This window comes from Asterias rubens, chromosome 2 (assembly GCF_902459465.1).
Source record: "Asterias rubens chromosome 2, eAstRub1.3, whole genome shotgun sequence".
In the NCBI taxonomy this organism is placed as follows: domain Eukaryota; kingdom Metazoa; phylum Echinodermata; class Asteroidea; order Forcipulatida; family Asteriidae; genus Asterias; species Asterias rubens.
The window spans coordinates 11,184,404-11,202,803 of record NC_047063.1 but is presented as its reverse complement, the minus strand read 5'-3'; the positions used below and the strand labels follow the sequence as shown (position 1 = coordinate 11,202,803).

At 38.5% G+C, this 18,400-nt stretch overlaps 1 protein-coding gene across 1 annotated transcript; it reads right to left on the bottom strand.

Annotated features, from left to right (window-relative positions):
• Positions 1 to 101: 101 nt before the first annotated feature.
• On the bottom strand, positions 102 to 16,593 carry LOC117306858 (endoplasmin-like). Its single transcript, XM_033791413.1, has 18 exons — positions 16,452 to 16,593; positions 14,885 to 14,987; positions 14,262 to 14,403; positions 13,272 to 13,388; positions 12,586 to 12,711; positions 12,113 to 12,182; positions 11,337 to 11,466; positions 9,396 to 9,507; positions 8,087 to 8,159; positions 7,485 to 7,599; positions 6,873 to 7,062; positions 6,375 to 6,545; positions 5,773 to 6,015; positions 4,639 to 4,887; positions 4,002 to 4,138; positions 3,212 to 3,446; positions 2,306 to 2,434; positions 102 to 1,481 (listed from the first exon to the last, which is right to left on the bottom strand). Exons 1-18 carry the CDS (start codon positions 16,501 to 16,503, stop codon positions 1,452 to 1,454), a joined length of 2,424 nt encoding a protein of 807 aa, XP_033647304.1. The 5' UTR covers positions 16,504 to 16,593; the 3' UTR covers positions 102 to 1,451.
• Between the last annotated feature and the right edge of the window lie 1,807 nt (positions 16,594 to 18,400).

Sequence of the window (18,400 nt, the reverse complement as noted above, 5' to 3'; positions counted from 1 at the left end):
ATATCTTGCCTGTATAGTTGTGTACAGATGGTTGCTTGTCGATCAAAAGCACTGGGACATGCATTACAAAATCAAGAAAATAATTATCAGGACAATATGCATTTTAAGTGGTGTACCATTTTATTTCCTATTTTTATACAAAACACGGACAATGTGCCATTGTACTACACACACTTCAATATTCCACAAGTGTTACACATCGATTGCATTCATCAAAATGTCATAGGTCAGTGGCGCAATATACATATGTGGGTGGTTCTACACTGATGTGCACAAAAGAGTAACATATGAGGGGAACGTGGTTTTGTAGTAATATATGACCTTGTAACTTCTTAAGGTCAATTTATTTATTTTTGCAATGAAAAATCATGAACAGCTTTTGAATGTACAGGAAAAGACTGCGACAAAAAAGTTACATTTGTCTCACGCCTCATTTACAAAGTTATCTTTTAACCCATTAGTGTGACTTGGCCACATTTATGTACATTGTTGACTTTGTTTTACCTCACATTCCATTTATGTTTCCTTATTTTATACAAAAAGCAAAGTTTACAAAGCATCAACCCTGAAAATTGAATGAATTTACTAAGTAGATATCACAGTGTGAATAAACACATAGTTTTCATACAAAGATTTACCACAAACAAACATTGGTTGTGCATACTTGGACTGCATTGCCATAAATGTCTGAAAAAGACAATGATTGAAAAAAAACAAAAAACACCTGCATAACTGTGATATTTGTGAACAGGATAATCTATCTCTGACAAAGTGGGTGTTTGCTTTGTTCATGAGGTTCACTTGTGTTCTTCTACAATTCTCACAAAAGTTCCTCAAGAAACACTTGTCACGGTTCCCCACAGAACCACCCTAGGGGTGCAAGATCCCAAACCAAGTCCAGGCACATAGTCTTGATACAACACAAAATACAATTTGAGCCAGAACAAAATATCAAATAATTTTTAATTTGTAATTTTTAAATATAATTTTAAGAGATTCATCAAAGGTATGAAACAAGTTTAAAATCTAAAAAAGGAACACTACATGGGAATGTGGTACAGTTTGACAGTTCGTAAAGATGCACATCTGAAAAGTGAATTCATATTTCATATAATTTCTCTGCTCAAATCTGAAGACTTTTCCCATCGACAAAAACAAACACTTTGTGACGAAGTATAATCTAGGACTGAGAAATGGAAAGAAAATCCAAAGAATAAATTAATTCAATTTATATCCAGTCACATAATGCAGCTAACCACATGAGATGTGCATCTTTAAACAACAATGGTAAGAATATTGTGACTTTCAATGGAAAGGATGAAATAAAAGTGTACTCATAATGTCATTATCTTTTTTTAATTTATAGAAAAGAATAATGCTAAATTGTCTTCCATTTACTGACCCACATGAAGACAAGGTGACTTTTATAAAGAAACTATATCTGCTTTTCCTCAAAGCTCATCCTTTTGAGGGTCTGCTTCCTGTTCAGATAAAAGAAAAAAACAAAGAAACAAAATTTAAAACAACCAGATAACAAAACTTCCACAAGGCTAACACTTCCAGTTCTGAATACTATTAGATTTTACTTTCCAGAGTTCTGTGAACCGCAGGCATATTACTCGGGTGGGATTTGAACCCACCATGACCTTTGCCAATCTAGAGCAGTGTCTTACCAACCACCCAGATTGCCTGGTAGCTAGAGGCAGTTTGAATCTGATAATATATCTGCTCTAGATTTGCAGGTTGTGGGTTCGAATCCCACTTAAGTAATATGCCTGTGTAATTTTTTTTCACAGAACACGGGAAAGTACTGAATATAGGGTAAAACAAATTTAACATCAATACAACTTCATTTCTGGTTCCTAAAAATGATGTTTGTTATCTCTCTGGAGTTGGAGCAGCAATCATTAAAAAAAGTTTAAATGTTCTATGCTTCTATCTAAAACTTTTGTTTCTCCAAAACTGCAAATGTTTGACGTGTTTGCTTAAATTTGAGCTCAAAGGTAAAACGTCTACACCGTCGCTTTGTTAGAGATTTATTTGTGCTTTCTTAATTTGAAATTAATCTCAGTAAAGTTGGGAAGACAGAGAGTTAGGGTCATGTCACACGTGGCAATTCACAGGCAACCCGTTCCAGGTAACCTCCAAGAAGATATGCCATTTACATTTCAACGTTCAAATATTTTTCTACATTGTCTGAAGAATGACTCATGTGCTACCAAAACTGGTCCTGTAGCATGCACTGCAATGGGTTGCCTACCACGTTGTGACAAGGCCCTTAAGGGAATATATGTTCCTGACTGACCTTTTCTGCCGTTTCTTCCGGTGTCTCCTCTTTAATTTCATCTTCTACTTCCTCTTCATCTTCTTCTTCCTCCTCTTCCTCTTCACTTGGCTCCTCTGGGTCCTCCTCATCTTCTGGCTCTTCATCAACCTGACGTTGAAAGGATCGACGAAAAACCAAATTACCAAACAGATTTAACAATAACTTTCTTGAATCCATCGGAAACCATAAGCTGGTAGCTCAACATGTAATCTATAGATGCAAGGTTGAATATGAAGCACTGATACCATCCAAATCAAGCAAAAATTCATGGCTGGATTTATTTTGGACTATAAACTCTTTTGGGTTCCTGTGAAAACTGTCCTACTGTTATCAACCAAAAATCCTTCAGTCTAAAAAGAACTCTAACAATTGAACTTGGATTGCTTCATCTTTGAAAGGCTTCAGGCAGGAAACCCATCTAAAGCATCTGAAAGCATACGCTATTGTGCAACAGGGGTGGTTTTTTTTCTTCAGTATTTTCGTGCAACTGTGATGACCACTTGAGCCCAAATTTGCACAGTTTAAAAAAAAATTGCATGCATATGTTGGGATACACCAAATGAGCGTATACGTCTTTGACAATTAACAAATAGACCCCTTGCTTATGGCATCACACTCTCAATTATCATCCTCACTGAGGCCATAGAACGCATTGGACGAATAGACCGTTATCATGCTGCCTACATCTTGGTCATGTTCCTTGTATCAAATAACAATAATGAATGCTAATAATCATTTTGCAAATAGGGATCAGACAATTTTGTTCTTCCAACCTCGGTTTGGTTACATTGACATCAACGGGGAAAAGTTAAGATGGCTGCACCATGCTAAAGGTCTAATGGGTGGGTTAAAGGTCGGGCGACAAGTTCAAGTTTATGGCCTCACCTTCTCATCCAGGTCAATATTCATACTAAGTCGGAGCATTCTCTCCACCCTGCCAGCGAATCCAGCCGAGTCTGGTAGATTGAAGCCAGACCTGAGTACTGCTGTTTCATACATGACGTTGGCAAGATCTATTGCCGTCTCGTCCTCGGGGTCTGACTCCACCTTGGCGAGCAGATTTTTAATTAGAGGATGTCTAGGGTTGACCTCCAGTGTCTTTTTCTGTGATTTGTAATAACTGGAAAGAAACAAAAATTGTACACTTATGTCAAATTGTTCACGAAATAACGAAAGTAAAACAAACCAACCAGCTCCCAAGCGGATAAAAAAAGGGTCTTACAGGATTACCAATAATATTATTTACATAGCGCGCACACACAAATCCCTGTAATTTTATTGATGGAACATGCATCACATGTAATCCTTATTATAACTTATCACACAAGCGCAAGTTGAATACGGAAAAATATAGCGCTTCTGCGTCCCATATCCAATGAGGCTCAGGACGAATTTATCTTCCAGGCTCATGTACAACGCGCAAAGTTTAAAATTTCAGAATATTACTTCACGACGAACAGCATGCACGAGAACATAGTTTAGAATGTAATTTTTGCACGACGCATTGACACTCAGAATAAGCAGTGTGCAATATAAAAACTGGGAGTAGGTTACAGCTTTTTATACCACCCTCCAGTTCGAACATCTGATTGGTGGATTAGCGCATAGTGGAAAATGGTGTGCTATGTATATCGACTCATACTCAAAAATTTAATGTAAGATACATTTGACTTACTTGTTACTTGAGTCTCCAGTTTTTGCGTATGCCTGAGCCGACATGATGCGTTCCATGTTTCCAGACCATCCGTACTGGCTGGCAACGAGGGCACATGGAGATTCCGTCAGTCTCTGCGAGATTTTAGCATCCTTAATCTGAGGTGGAATACAAAAAGGTGTAAATTAATAAACAAGATTATGAAAAATGTGTAACATTTAGTTTTAAATTTGTAGATTATACATGCATACTGTTCATCTTTTAAAAAGAAATCCAAAGAACCTTGCCCAGTCTTTATTCGAAAATCACAGGCGTGTGGATGAAAGGACATGAGTGTTTCTAGGCGTGACACTTTGACGGTACAGGCTGGGACTGAGAATGTTTGCTGTTTAATTGGGAAAATAACTGTGTACCTATCAAAGCCTAATGCCAAAGCATGCATCATAGCAGGATGAAATGTTTATTAGCTTTCAAATATAGAGCTTGATTGAAATTCTTTGGACATGTCCTGACAAAACTTTTAGGGGTGCGATGGTGCGATCGCACACATCAAATCAGAGGGACTGGTTGCCACGTTTCCTTGCATTTATCAGTTCAGTCTATATTATTTTGTTTCATGACAATTTCTTTTTGCTGAAGTCATTGTATAGGCAACTACCTCATCCTTGAGTGCGGTCTCCTTCAGCCAGTTTGTAAGTGGCTCAAATTTCTCTTCTTGTTCTTCCCTCCTCTCCTTGGCCTTCTCCGACTCCTCGCCGATCTTCAGGCCCTCCTTGGCCACGTTCTGGAACTTTTTGCCTTCATACTCGGGGAGTGACTGAATGGTGTACTCATCCACAGGCTCAGTAAGATACAGAACCTCATATCCCTTTTTAATGAGTCTTTCCGTGAATGGAGATGATTCAACCTGCAGGATATAAAAACACATAATGATTGTAAACAAAAGTGTTTTTCCTACATTTGGCAAATCCCAAACAGTGGATAATTTCAGCAAAATCCCCTTACCCGTCTAAAAGAAGACACTGCTGGAGTGACCTAAACAAAACTATAGTTTTAGGGCCACACACGAGGCAAGTTACAGGCAACCAGTTCCATCTCGAAAAAGAAAATCTATTCACATGTGAATGCTCTCAGAATTTTCTTTTAAATCAGGGGTTGTTTGAAAACTAACTCATGTGCTACAAAAGTGGTCTTGTAGCATGCACTGCAATTGTTTGAATCATAGTTGCCTGGAAAAGTTGCCTATTGTGACAAGGCCCTTACACGGCTAGTCTATAGACCATGTGAACCTTGTTTGCAACAAGTGTTACCTTGTACATTCTTTGAGTATTCTGGCAGGAAAGATACTACACTGGTCCTATGAGAAAGTTGACATTTTGTGTCATAATTTCCACATAAAACCAAGAGTTATAAAAGTAAAAGCTGGATAAGTGTTCTGGTCAGTATTTTGTTTGCTTTTAACTGTGGGGGATGGACAAAAAGTTTCATCTGAAACCTTCGACACCTAGAACATTCACAAGATATTTCTAATGGCTATAGTTTGTTATTTAAACAGTTCTGCAGAGCTGCCAACATTTGCACTTTGCAATCATGGAGATTATAACAACAATCAGGGAGATATTTAGGATTATACTCAACATAACGGGGGAAAATGTCCGTAATCAGGGAGACTTTCAAATTTGCTCAATACTGGTTTATTTTCAGGGAACTTTCTTCAGAATCCAAGGAGAGTTGGCAGCTCTGGTTCTGTTGTGCAACTATGAACATTTAAATCTGTTTGAACCATCTGTACCTCTTTCCTGCTGCCGCCAGCCATGAAATAAATGTACTCCTGTTTGTCCTTCATCCTCTCAATGTAATCAGCGAGACTGGTGACTGAATCCTCAGAATTGGAGGAAGAGAAACGAACCAGCTTAGCGAGACGGGAACGGTTGCTGTGATCCTCAATAATACCCAGCTTGATGTTGGTGCCGTACTCCTTCCAGAACTTCTCAAGGTACTCTTCAGAGTCCATCTTCTTGATCATGTCAAGGGTCTAGCAGGATAAGAAATAATATCTCTCTGGAGTAAGTAACTTGAAAACATGGGCACAATTTTAAAGAGCTGTTTAAGCACCAAAGTTGCCAAGCACAGTAAAATTTTACATACTAGAAGGTCACCAGCCAAACTATGATGTCACATGTCTAGTTGGTGAGTGGTATCGTGCTCATTTCTGCTTAGCAAAATGTTTTGCTTAACTACCTCTATGAAATTAGGACACGGTACAGCATTTATGACAACCTTGTTTCCATATTTTTTTTGACAAGTTCTCCCTTAAAACAATTAAGCACATAGGCACATTAACTCATCTATCGCGAAGTGAGTTCTTAATTGAGTAAGTTTTGTGAGTATTACCTTTCGGACCAGCTTCTTCTTGATGACCTTGAGGAGTTTGTGTTGTTGCAGCATCTCCCTAGAGACGTTCAGAGGAAGATCGTCAGAGTCCACGACTCCCTTGACGAAGTTCAAGTATTTAGGCATCATGTCCTCAAAGTCGTTGGTGATGAACACACGCCTTACAAAGAGCTGTACAAAATGATGAGGTAAAACCTTATGGTTAATATAATAATAGTAATATTGAAAATTTCTAGTGCACCATGTCCGTCAATGATGACACTCCTGGTGCAAAAACAAGAACTCTGCTATACACAAATACAACCCAAGTTAGAGAACTAATGTTTTGAGATGTGTCTTAAATATGTTAAATTACTGCCATGAGAGTAAAGTATATTTTTAGCAAGGTTTGGGGTAACACTATGGTATTTGACAAACCTCACCCCACAGCAGCAAGACCATCGCAACACAATTTTTTGAACAATTCAACAACTTGATTTTTGTAATCAGTTTACTTACACTGATGTGATCAAACTTCTTGCCATAGTCAGAGAACATCTGTGGTGGGGCTGACTTGGGGATGAAGAGAATTGACCTGAAGGTGACCTCACCCTCGGCGGTAAAATGAGTCTTAGACAATGGCTCATCACTGGCTTTTGTGAATGACTTGTAGAACTCATTGTATTCATCATCTGTGATCTCTTTGGCACTGTGTCAATAAATAATTATAATATAGTGTCTGATAATCAACTCAAAGAAAAGTTTTAAAACATAAGCCTGGTTCATACTTCCTGCGAATGCGATACAAATTTGACGCCACAGCCCTGTTTTTCGCCCGAATGTTTAGCAGCAGTTGAGCACATTTCAACTGAAGCAAACTATTAGTTGCAAATTTGCGACTTCAAATTTTGTTTAGAAGGAAGTATAAAACAAGCTTCACACAGGATCTTTTAAAACTCATTCCAGTTCTCAAATTATAATTTGTTTGATTAATCTATAAACCATACTGTACATAAAGAACATAACAATAATCATGTTTAACAATGACGGGTGGCATTTTTCATTTGCCATTTAACAAATTCAAAACTTTGTTACAATGAAACTACATGAAATGACTGTCCCGTTACTCACTTGCGGGTCCAGATAGGTTTGTTGGCGTTCATCAGAACCCAGTCCCAAGTTGTCTTCTCAACGCTTTTTGTTTTTGGTTTGTCCTCTTTTTCTTCCTCTTCCTCAATTTCAACATCTGCAAAAAGTTTTAAAATGATCTTTTAAGTAACTTCAACATTATGACAACACAGTTATCAATCAACAATTTAAACTTACTGGAACAGCTGTGTATGAAAAGAATCTGCAGAAAACAGTGCAGTTATCAGACCCGATACTGCAGACAACTGTGTCGCATTAAGTCATTGCCTTGGTGCCCTTGAAAAATTCAAATAATAGTTTACAATTTCCACACATAGGTGCCCTTTAGCAAGGAGAAAACGCCTTGGTGCCCTTGTCCTTACAAAAAAACAAAGCATACTGCTTGTAGTTCATAGACAATTGTGCAAAAATGCATTTATGAATGGGAATAAAAAGTAGCGACTCATTCTTAAACTGCCGTTTAAGAACTTGCAGGGTTGTGGCCGCCGCGACCCTGCCTTTATCGCACGGCCACGACCCTGCCGGTTTTAAGAACTTGTCGCTACCCTTTTATTCCCTTATTTATAAGTACTCATCTAACTTACCCTCATCCTCATCTACTTCGGGTTTCTCCGTTGCCTCTTCATCCTCCTCAATTGGCTCCTCAACTGTTTCAGTCTATAAGACAAACGATGATTCAAATACATGATTCAAATGATGCCTAGAATTTCTCAAGATGGCCTTAGCAAACTCCCTCATATTATCTGTTGACGCCCCGTGGAACATTCTCCCATTTAATTTTTAATTTCTGTTACATTTACGTTTAATTATTATAATTACTCTATTGTCTAGATTTAGTTATAGTAAAGAATATGGCTAACACAGGGGCCGGGAAAGAGGTACGGTATATTATAGGAATTCAATCGTTCAGACAAATGATGAATCAAATAAAGTCTAGAATCTCAAGATGGCCTCAGCAAACTCCCTTATATTGTCTATTATGACCACCCCCCCCCCAACAAATTCTTACATGTAATTTACTTTTGAGTTACTTATATTTATTATATATTACTCTATTGCCTACCTTTAGTTATAATAATTAATACAGGGGATGGGGAGAGGGAGAGGTAGGCCTATATTTTGAAAAACAATTAATTCATTCATTTATCAATGGATTATTATAAAATTAACACATCCCGGCATCAGCCAAATTGCAAGTAACTTAACAATAAATGTAAATTACAAAATGTAAAAAAAGCAAAGTAAAAACAACAAGTTAAAAAAACAAACAAAAAATAGCAAACTCAGACAAATTTAACAAGGAAATACGAATTTAGTAATGCAATCAGATTCATAAGCAAAAGGGAACAATTGTTGAAATGTTGAATCACAGCACACACCTAAAGACAAGATAGAGAGAGAACGGTTTCTTAACAAACACAAAATAGTTAACAGCCTGACCTTTTGACCCCAGCAGAGACTTTCTCCAGAAAAACTCTGCTAGGATCAGAACACAGGCCAGTGCCTATTTTGGCATTTATACCAAAGGTCATTTTGGTTGATTACAAGTTTGCAAGAGCTAAAGCCCGGTTCATACTTCCTGCGAATGCAATACAAATTTTGACGTCAGAAATTCGTCACAAATAATTTGCATCAGTTGACTTGTGCTCAACTCCTGCAAAACAATCGCTGCGAAAACGGCCACATGATGTCAAAATCGCTTCGCATTTGCATTCGCAGGAAGTATGAGCAGGGCTTACCTCTAATTTCTAAAATTCTTAACATCATACAGAAGATGTCAACACACACCCTGGCATAAGCATGATGATCACTCCAAAAAATGATTCTTCAAATATTATAATCTGATTAACTAAATGAAACACAACATTAAACAAAATCAAAACTTCAATTTACCTTGCTTGCCCACAGGTAGATGGGGAAGTTGATGAACTGACTGTACTTCTTGACCAACTTCTCAATGGTGTCAGGCTCCAGGAAGTCATAAGCCTCCTCCTTAAGATGCAAGCTAGCAAGACAGAAAATAACGAGGATGGTGGCTGATTATTACTCGCATAAAGAGCAAATCATTCACCCAAACATCAAAGCACATTGTTAAAGACACTGGACACTATTAGTAATTGTCAAAGACCAGTCTTCTCACTTGGTGTATCTCAACATGTGCATAAAATAACAAACCTGTGAACATTTGAGATCAATTGGTCGTCGAAGTTGCGAGATAATAATGAAAGGAAAAACACCCTTGTTACACGAAGTTGTCTGCTTTCAGATGCTTGATTTCAAGACCTCATTCTGAGGTCGTGAAATCAAATTTGTGGAAAATTACTTCTTTCTCGAAAAATAAGTTACAATGTTTTATACTATCAACAGCTCCTCATTACTTGTTACCAAGTAAGGTTTAATGCTAATAATTATTTTGAAAAATTACCAATAGTGTCCACTGCCTTTAACCCAAACCAACATTCGTCCAATACACTTTGCAGAATGTAAAACTGAACAGCCATGGTAAAACAAACCATTTGAGAAATAGCCTTGCTCAAGGCAGTCGAATTATTCACTCCGAAAAAAGACCGCCGCTGTATAAAAACCAACCCGTATTCACTGTGCGTGACATCGCACGACATGATGCCCCCGTACACTATCCGCATGCGGAGGCCGTCAGGCCGACAGCCTTGTAGGGTCTGTGTTGAAGCCACTAACCTCATTACTATAATAAGCGAAGGGTTCACACGGCCAGCTCATTACCATAATGCCCGCGAAAGACGGGACATGTTTACATCACACACCACCACCACGGACGCATGATAGGGTCCAAAGGTCGTGATAAGGGAAGTGCGTGATTGGATGTCAAAATGAATAATTCATTTGCCTCACATCCTGTGTTGTCTGATAGGTCTGACGAAAGATATACATATTTATGGACTAGCATATCCGAGAGCCCCCCCATTTTTTTCCACTTGTGGACATTTTTAAAAAACAACCCATTAAACCCGATAGTTACAGACCCGACAAGGCTGTCGGCCTAACGGCCTCCGCATGCGGTTAGTGGTACGGGTGCGGATGGCTTGTGTGCACAGTAGTCGTACTATGTGACAGTGTGTTTACGGGTAGGTCATGCGGTGTGATCGCACGCACCACGCACAGGGTATACAGGTGGGTTTACAGCGGCGTATTTTCGGAGCGAATAATGCGACTGCTTTGAGCAAGGCTATTTGAGAAATTGCCTGACATAATCCCAACATTTCCACTTGATCTCTATGACAAAATGAACTTCTTGTCAACAACAAGTATTATTGACCAGGAGTCTTCCTAAATCCTCTAGAATGCCACACTCGCTTTAAAACATAATAATCCAACATGCAAAGTCTATGAATATGATCAGTATAGCGCAGCCATGATATTTGGTTCTTGGATAAAAGTAGGAATATATTACCAAGAACAAGGGCTGACCTACACAGTGCACATAATGTAGGCTCTAATAGACATTTCAGGCCATTTAATCACAATTTTCCAGATTTTTCCCAAGGGGAAAACAACAATTTGAAATCAAACTTTAAGTAGGAAGATTATCACGCCTGATAGCTTCTGTGTGGTAAGTAGATTTAACTGTGCATTGGTAAAACAGTACATAACTAGTGAGTAGTTTTCAGAGGAGTTGGGTTGTTAGGCCGTATCCGAATTGGCGGCTACGGCTGGATCGCCGCGTCCTCATACATTTAAGTATAGGACACCCTTAGCAACACCCTTAGCAACGGTCGTAGCCGCAGCCGTAGCCACCAATTCGGACACGGCCTAAGTCTTGAAGTAGCCACTGACTTGAGTATTAACTATTCTCACCTGATTGTTGTACCACGTTTCAAGCTGTCACCACGGGGATCCTCAATAACAGTGAACTCTCCAGCATTTGATTCCCAGATATGTTGCTTGTCGTCATTGTGTTTAGATGTGACGATCACGGTATCAGCAACTGCAAATCATAAAAATACATTTTACAACAATGTTCCTCAAAATAAACTCATCTTTGTCGTGGCCGAGTGGTTTTGGTGCATCGAATTCAAGTTCTGGTTGTTTAGTCATCAGGGTGTGGGTGTGAATCCCTATCATGACACTTGTGTCCTTGAGCAAGACACTTTTAAACTATAATTGCTTCTCTTCACCCTGTGGTAAATGGCACCTGTGAGGGTCCTTGTGATTTGTTTGCTTGGGGCGCTACAACTGTCAGGCATGTGAGTAACTATCCATGAAAAAAGAAAACCGGGCAAGAAAAAAAGAGGAAAAGAGGAATATTCTATACTTTTGTACACAGAAAGTTCAGGAAAAAAGAGGAAAATCAAAACCCCAAAAGAGGAATCAGCTGAAAAGAGGAAGTCTCACATGCCTGAGCACAGGCTGTACTTCAAAGGGAACCGAGATGGTTTAGGGAATGATTTAAATGAACCAGGAAATGTTGGAGCGCCATGAGTGCTATGTAACAGAAGCCACTAAATACTAAACAGATGACAGTTGGATGAAGAAATATTATGTTAAAAATGCCAGTTGGTCAGACGACAACATTTTCCGTTAACAGTCATCATCTGTTAAGAACACTTTAAAATTTGTAATTGTTCACTTACCCAAGAAGGAAGAGTAGAAACCGACACCAAACTGACCAATCAGATCACCTGCATCATTTGAATTCGCTTCCTGAATACGAAAACATTTAGATGAGATTTTTTTTTCGAAGCCACATAGTATGCCTATTATCTATTGCATTCTAATGACGGATAAAAGCGAAGTGGGTAGGCAAGTGCTTCACAAGTTGTTCACAAGCAAGAGTAATTTTCATAAATGAATCGAGAAGATTTAACAGTGCAATACGCATCACTCTGTCACAAGAGCTGAGCAAGGTAGTGTGCCTTTAGCTTCGCTTGCTTAACAGAGGAAAGGGCCACTCCATTATAAGCAGAAATGTTTTGCTTGCCTACTTTATTAATTGGTCCCAGCCTAATAAAAGCTGCTAAGCAGATAAGTTGCCAACAATGTTGTTTTTTATAGTTGAGTGTGTCGATGTATCTTTAGGAGTCATTGCTCAAAACGGAAGACTTACCGTGAGTTTTTCAAAGAATTCACTGGTTCCAGATTTAGCAATGGTTCCAAGATTGGCGATAAGTTCAGCTTTGGTCATACCGATTCCAGTATCTGTGATGTGCAGCATGTGGTTGTCCTTATCCGCCTGTACAATAATAAGAAAGTGAGGTAAAATTTACCTACAAATTATCGCGACAAAATCAAACACATGATATTCACGTCTTGAGAAGTTATTCTGACAATTGTATTCGGCTCTTGGTTTTAGGAAAACATGAGACGAGTGAAGAATCTAAAATGGTGATTTGTCACAGTGTGGGAAGGAATTTGAATGCTACATTTGCCATGTTCTTAAAACAACGCGTACAAATAGGCTTTAAACTTTTACGGACCCATATCTGTACACAAGGCTTAATTCTGATAATTGTTTGTCTCCTGTACATAAATGCTGCAATGGCATTGAGTTAGTATTGATTTATTGTGGACAATTTCTTACAGCATTATGAATAACACCAGTCAAACTTAAAAATTAGCTATTTTGCTTATTAGATGTATATTTGCATTGGGGTTAAGGAATAGTCATTTGGATTTACCCAGATACACCGATGTGTGTATACTCAGTACTTCACAAAAATCACAGGCATATTACTAGGGTGGGATTCTAACCAACGACCTTTGCAATTGAGTTATTTTGTTGTTCAAGATTACCTTAATTTTGATGACGAGTTCTTCAGTGGCATCCAGCGCAGCCTTATCAGTAAGTGACAGCAACCTAATCTTGTCCAGAGCATCGGATGCATTGGAAATCAATTCCCTCAAGAAAATCTGACGAGAGAAAATACACAACCTAAATAAGAACATACTCATTCACTTAATTTTTTCAGTATGTCGGAAAAAAAACACACAGGTACATATAATGCTGTTTATCATAAAAAGAAAATTGTCATTATGAACATTCAAGCGATACTTATTAATTGGTTCACAGGTTCTATCCAAGATTTTTAAAACCTGCGAGGCAAGTTTAGCCAAAGGCTCTGAACTGAAACAAGGTCTTCAGAATGCTTTCTACTTGGTGTTAATCTTGATTTTTAAAGGGCCCTAATGTGTATGTTGGAACGTTAAATGGCGGGCTGGATGGTTTTTGTAAAATCATTATCAGCCGAAATTGGTGAGTATCATAACACAATTCGCTTGGATCGGCCCAATACACTAGCTTGTGCATCGGGAGAACCCGTACACATATCACTCAAAATCCCACCTGTTTACAAGAGCTTACTGTACGGTGCCATGAGCAATGAGTGTTGGAATATGGCGCCATATAAACTTTACAATTGATACATGAAGGTCTAAGCCCAGTTTAAAAACAGCAGTCAGCAACAAATATTGCTCACCTAACTCTCAAACTGGGGGGGAAACAGAAAATATAATTAGAAGAGACAATTTCCATGTCTGCTGTTGTAAAGGAACACACACAAAGATTGGAACGGGGGGAATAGATGACAGCCTTCTCCAGAAGACGATCACAGCATACTGATCGAAACGTTGAGTTGAAAACAATGGTCCTTTACAGAACCACCCCAACTCATTTAGAGATTATCATTACATGGTGTTACCACAATCTATACCGTATTTCCACCATGCAAAGTTTCAAATTTTACATATATGACATTTCATTAGGATGATCATTTTGAGACATACCTCCTTGTTTCTGTACAGTGAGTTGATAATGAGTTTCATCATTCGGTTAACCTCGGCCTGGAAGATGTGCTTCTCGGCCGATTCTCGTAACTCTTTCATTTGAGAAACGTTTAGACCGTCTAACTTGATGGCTTCTTCTTCCCTGTAGAAATCAACATAGTACAAAAAAAAAACAAGATTAGAAGATGATGTAAATGGACTATAGTAATTTATTTATTACTTACTTGACCAATATCACAAGTGTACAAACTAAAAGATTGAACTAACTAATGTGGCGTTTTGTTATACAAATGTGGAACAAGAATGGACAGACTGCCAACATTGTTGAATATACTTGTATTCAGCTAAAGGATGGGCAAGTTTTGGAGTTCCGAGATTCCAACAAATTGATTCCCGCAAGGCAGATTATCAGCTTTTGGTTACGGCTTAAGTTTAGCAAATTATGCTGAACGCATCCTCATATTTTCTCATTCATTGTCATTAGGGAACAAAACAATGACTCTTGGTGCTTACTACGAGGAAAGTATTACCACGCAGATGCGCAGACTTTCCCCCCAGTATTTTAACGACATGAAGGGGTTAACTTATACCCTTAGTATTTGCAAACACCAAATTTATTGTACCTTTCAACAACTTCATCGTCTGTTTTGGAACCATCTCTGCTTTTCCCGATGTCTTCCTCAATTAAGACATCATCTTCTGCTTCCTCAGCGGCTGACACAAATGCTGTCAACAAAATCAAATAATACACGATAGGTTACAATTATTTGCTTACAAATTTGTTCACTGCATTTTTTAAACGGGCAATGAAACACGGATTTGCTTTAACATGGCAGACGCGGCTTGGACCAAGGTTTTCACCACAGACCGGCACTTTGTCTTTATTCATGCAGTATGCGTAAATGGCGTCCGTGCGTCGCAATGAAGAGGCAAGGTATTTTGTAACACCCCATTCGTGGAACATTTGGGTTCGTTGTGTCGAGTGTGGTTGAACGTTTTTCTGATTATGGACTTATCAGGGAAATGTATAACCATGCTCACACATGGATATGGAGAGACGGCTCCAGGAAGTTTTGGTTGGCCATGTACTTGCACTGATAGTGTTTGCTGCACTTGCAAAAAGTCAGTTTTAACTGAAGTTTTGACGGAAAAGTTTCCGTATGGCGCCACCACTTTTTCATTTGAAATAAAATAATATAGTATCTAACTTACCTGATTGATATATCCCTTTTTGTAAAAATGAGTAAAAAGTGGTGGCGCCATACGAAAAGTTATCCATTTTGACATTTGCAATGTAGCACAACCGCCCCCAAAAAAACCCTGAGCTTGACACTACATTGAATTGATAGTACGAAAGCAGATGTCAAAATTGCAACAACAAAAAACGGAGTACAATGGCTAATGCCCCAATAGATTCGATCCATTAAGCTCCGCCCCATTGCGTATTGACCAATCACAACGTAACAAAGGTCCGACAAATAAGGTCCGACAAATCAAGTCCGACATGCGTGCGCGTAAGCTTGGCGCGCGCAGCAGAGTTGTGCAGAAAGGCATTGGAGAGGCTCACGTGTTCTTGCTCACACGTGCGCCCTGGGCGGAGCCTAATGATGGATCAGTCTAATGAATACGGAAAGTTATCCCTTGCAATTACAATTACAAGCTCGTAAAAAAAACATCCCAGTACCAGTAGGCCCTAAATCAATTTTATTTATCTGTACTGATTAATAATTTACTAAAATAGAATATTATTGTAAATTTCAAGGTTTCCGCTCCCATGATGTAGGATGGTGGATTTATTTACCCAATTAAATCCCCCCTCCTTTTTTTAACCAGGTTTTAAATAAAGTTAGGCTATGCCTTCTTTGAATTTGATTCAGTCCTTTGAATCGAGTTCAGGCTGTCCGCTGTGGTGGTCCTTGCTTGCTGGTTACATCAAAATCAAAATCATAACCTGAAAATGTTTCATCCGTACAAGTTCGTTTATTCTCTCGTTCATACAATAATCATCACACTTTATTACTATGCCAACGTTACGATAGGCCTACTCTAAATAAATCCAAAACAGTGTCAAACACAAAATCATTCACTCAGCTGACAAATGACATGTGCCATTTTGGTCCGTGGCAAGAGGAACAAAACACAACAATTTGTGGATTAATATCAACGATATTGCAGCAAATTTCTACTTACATGTGGCCAAAAGCACACCAAGAAGCCCAATCACCCAAAATTTCGCCGACATTTTTGTAGAATTTTCCACAAATACGTCTCTTTCGTACGTTACAACGACACAGCTAATACAAAATGCACACCCACCGACCGGCTACACACAACACTGCTGTGAATTAAAAAATATGGCTAAGGTACACAGGGGTCACACGTGGATTTTATCCAATCAGCGAACACCACGATCAACTCCACTGACCAATCACGTTATCCCAACTCAGCTCAGCCGACGGCTAAGCGTGGCTTCTTGTGATTGGTATTTAGTTTTAGTTGCGCGCAAAGGTTAAAATGTAATACAACCATATGTTTTATTTATACGAATCAATAATAAAGTAAAAAAAAATGTAAAACCGGATGTTTTGTTGTTGTAATGTTATTGTTCATAACAATAGTTCGGCCAGGCCCACTAAAGCACTCTGATAGGGCTTTCCTCATTGCTAGTGATGCGGAACGCACTGAATGAAGTGATTTAAATTCTACAAATCAAGCCACATTGTGGCATTGAATTTGAAGGTGTCATTCGAAATACAACACTCTACAATGATTATACGAACAGAAGTTTGATTTGTGTATTATTTACTCTTTGTTAAATTCAACTTTTAGTGGATCCAATTCAGTCAGTTAAACACAAAAACACGTGTTTACTTTCATTTTAGAACATGATCGCCTCAGTCAGTGCCAGCCGTTTTAACAACAATCTATTTTTGCGCATGGTTGATTTTTTAACGACATTGATCAATGCTAGGAGGAGAAGCGAGCGTTTTCACTTTTTGTCATATGCTTTGCTTCATTTTTTTTGTCAGTGTCAATCAAAAGCTTATTCCACTACTAGGTCCCCCCCCCCACACTTGAAAAGGAATTAATTGGAACATCAACAACATACGTAGGCCTATATAATAAGGCCTAGTCTGAATAAAAAGATAACAAGTTACAACACAAAACTTTTGTCTGTATATAATAATTAATTATCCGAAAGAAAGCAATGCGGGATGGGAATAATTTAAAACATTTCAGGCATAATAGCTCACTGTCGATCCCTATTTGTGAATACAGTCGGTCACTAGTGTTTTAATGCATCGATCTTTGAGAAAAACCTGAACAATCTGCTGACCCATTTCACAAACACACTGTAAATTATTGATCAGTGTTTGCGGAATGAGCAATACACTTGTATAATTAATTTTTGGACTCTATCGAAAAGCAATTATATTGATAAATCGATTTCTGGCTTGTGTTATGCTTTTTCAAAGTGTAAATAATTGACATGTGTGATTGACACTACACAAAATACGTTGTATACGAGCTGTTAAATTTTAACATGTTTTTAACGTTATTAAAAAAAAACGACCACCATTTTATCCAGTTTTTAGTTTCACACAATAATTTAAAGGTCTACAACCCTCATTGTGAGGCCCTCTCTTGAAAAATAAAAGCCTTATTTTGGATGCAAGAGGGCGCTATTCATATCATGCAAAGATTGATCTGCTTTTTTGAATGGGGACCGGATATTTTATTCGAAAGATGTTTGATGACTAGAAATTGCAAAATGCGTTGTTCGCACTTGCGCCCTCTTTCGAAAGGCACGCATTTAAAGGAATCCACATTCCTCAAACACACACGATGGATTTATTGGCCGTATATTTCAACATTCTAGGTGTTCTCTTGTGATTATTCTGTCACAGCGGGGCTTTTCATTATGGCATAGGCCTAGTTTCAATTCACGAGAGAGCAACTCAATCATATTCTGTAAATTGCAACAGGAAGGAAATTATCTCTTTTGCCAACACTTGACAGATAGACTTTTTATATTGTTGTTTGTAGAACCACTGACGGGGAGGGGGGTCAACAGGGGGTGCACCATAGTATGTAGTGGGTCCAATTATCCGTCAGTTTCTCCACCTATTAAACAACCC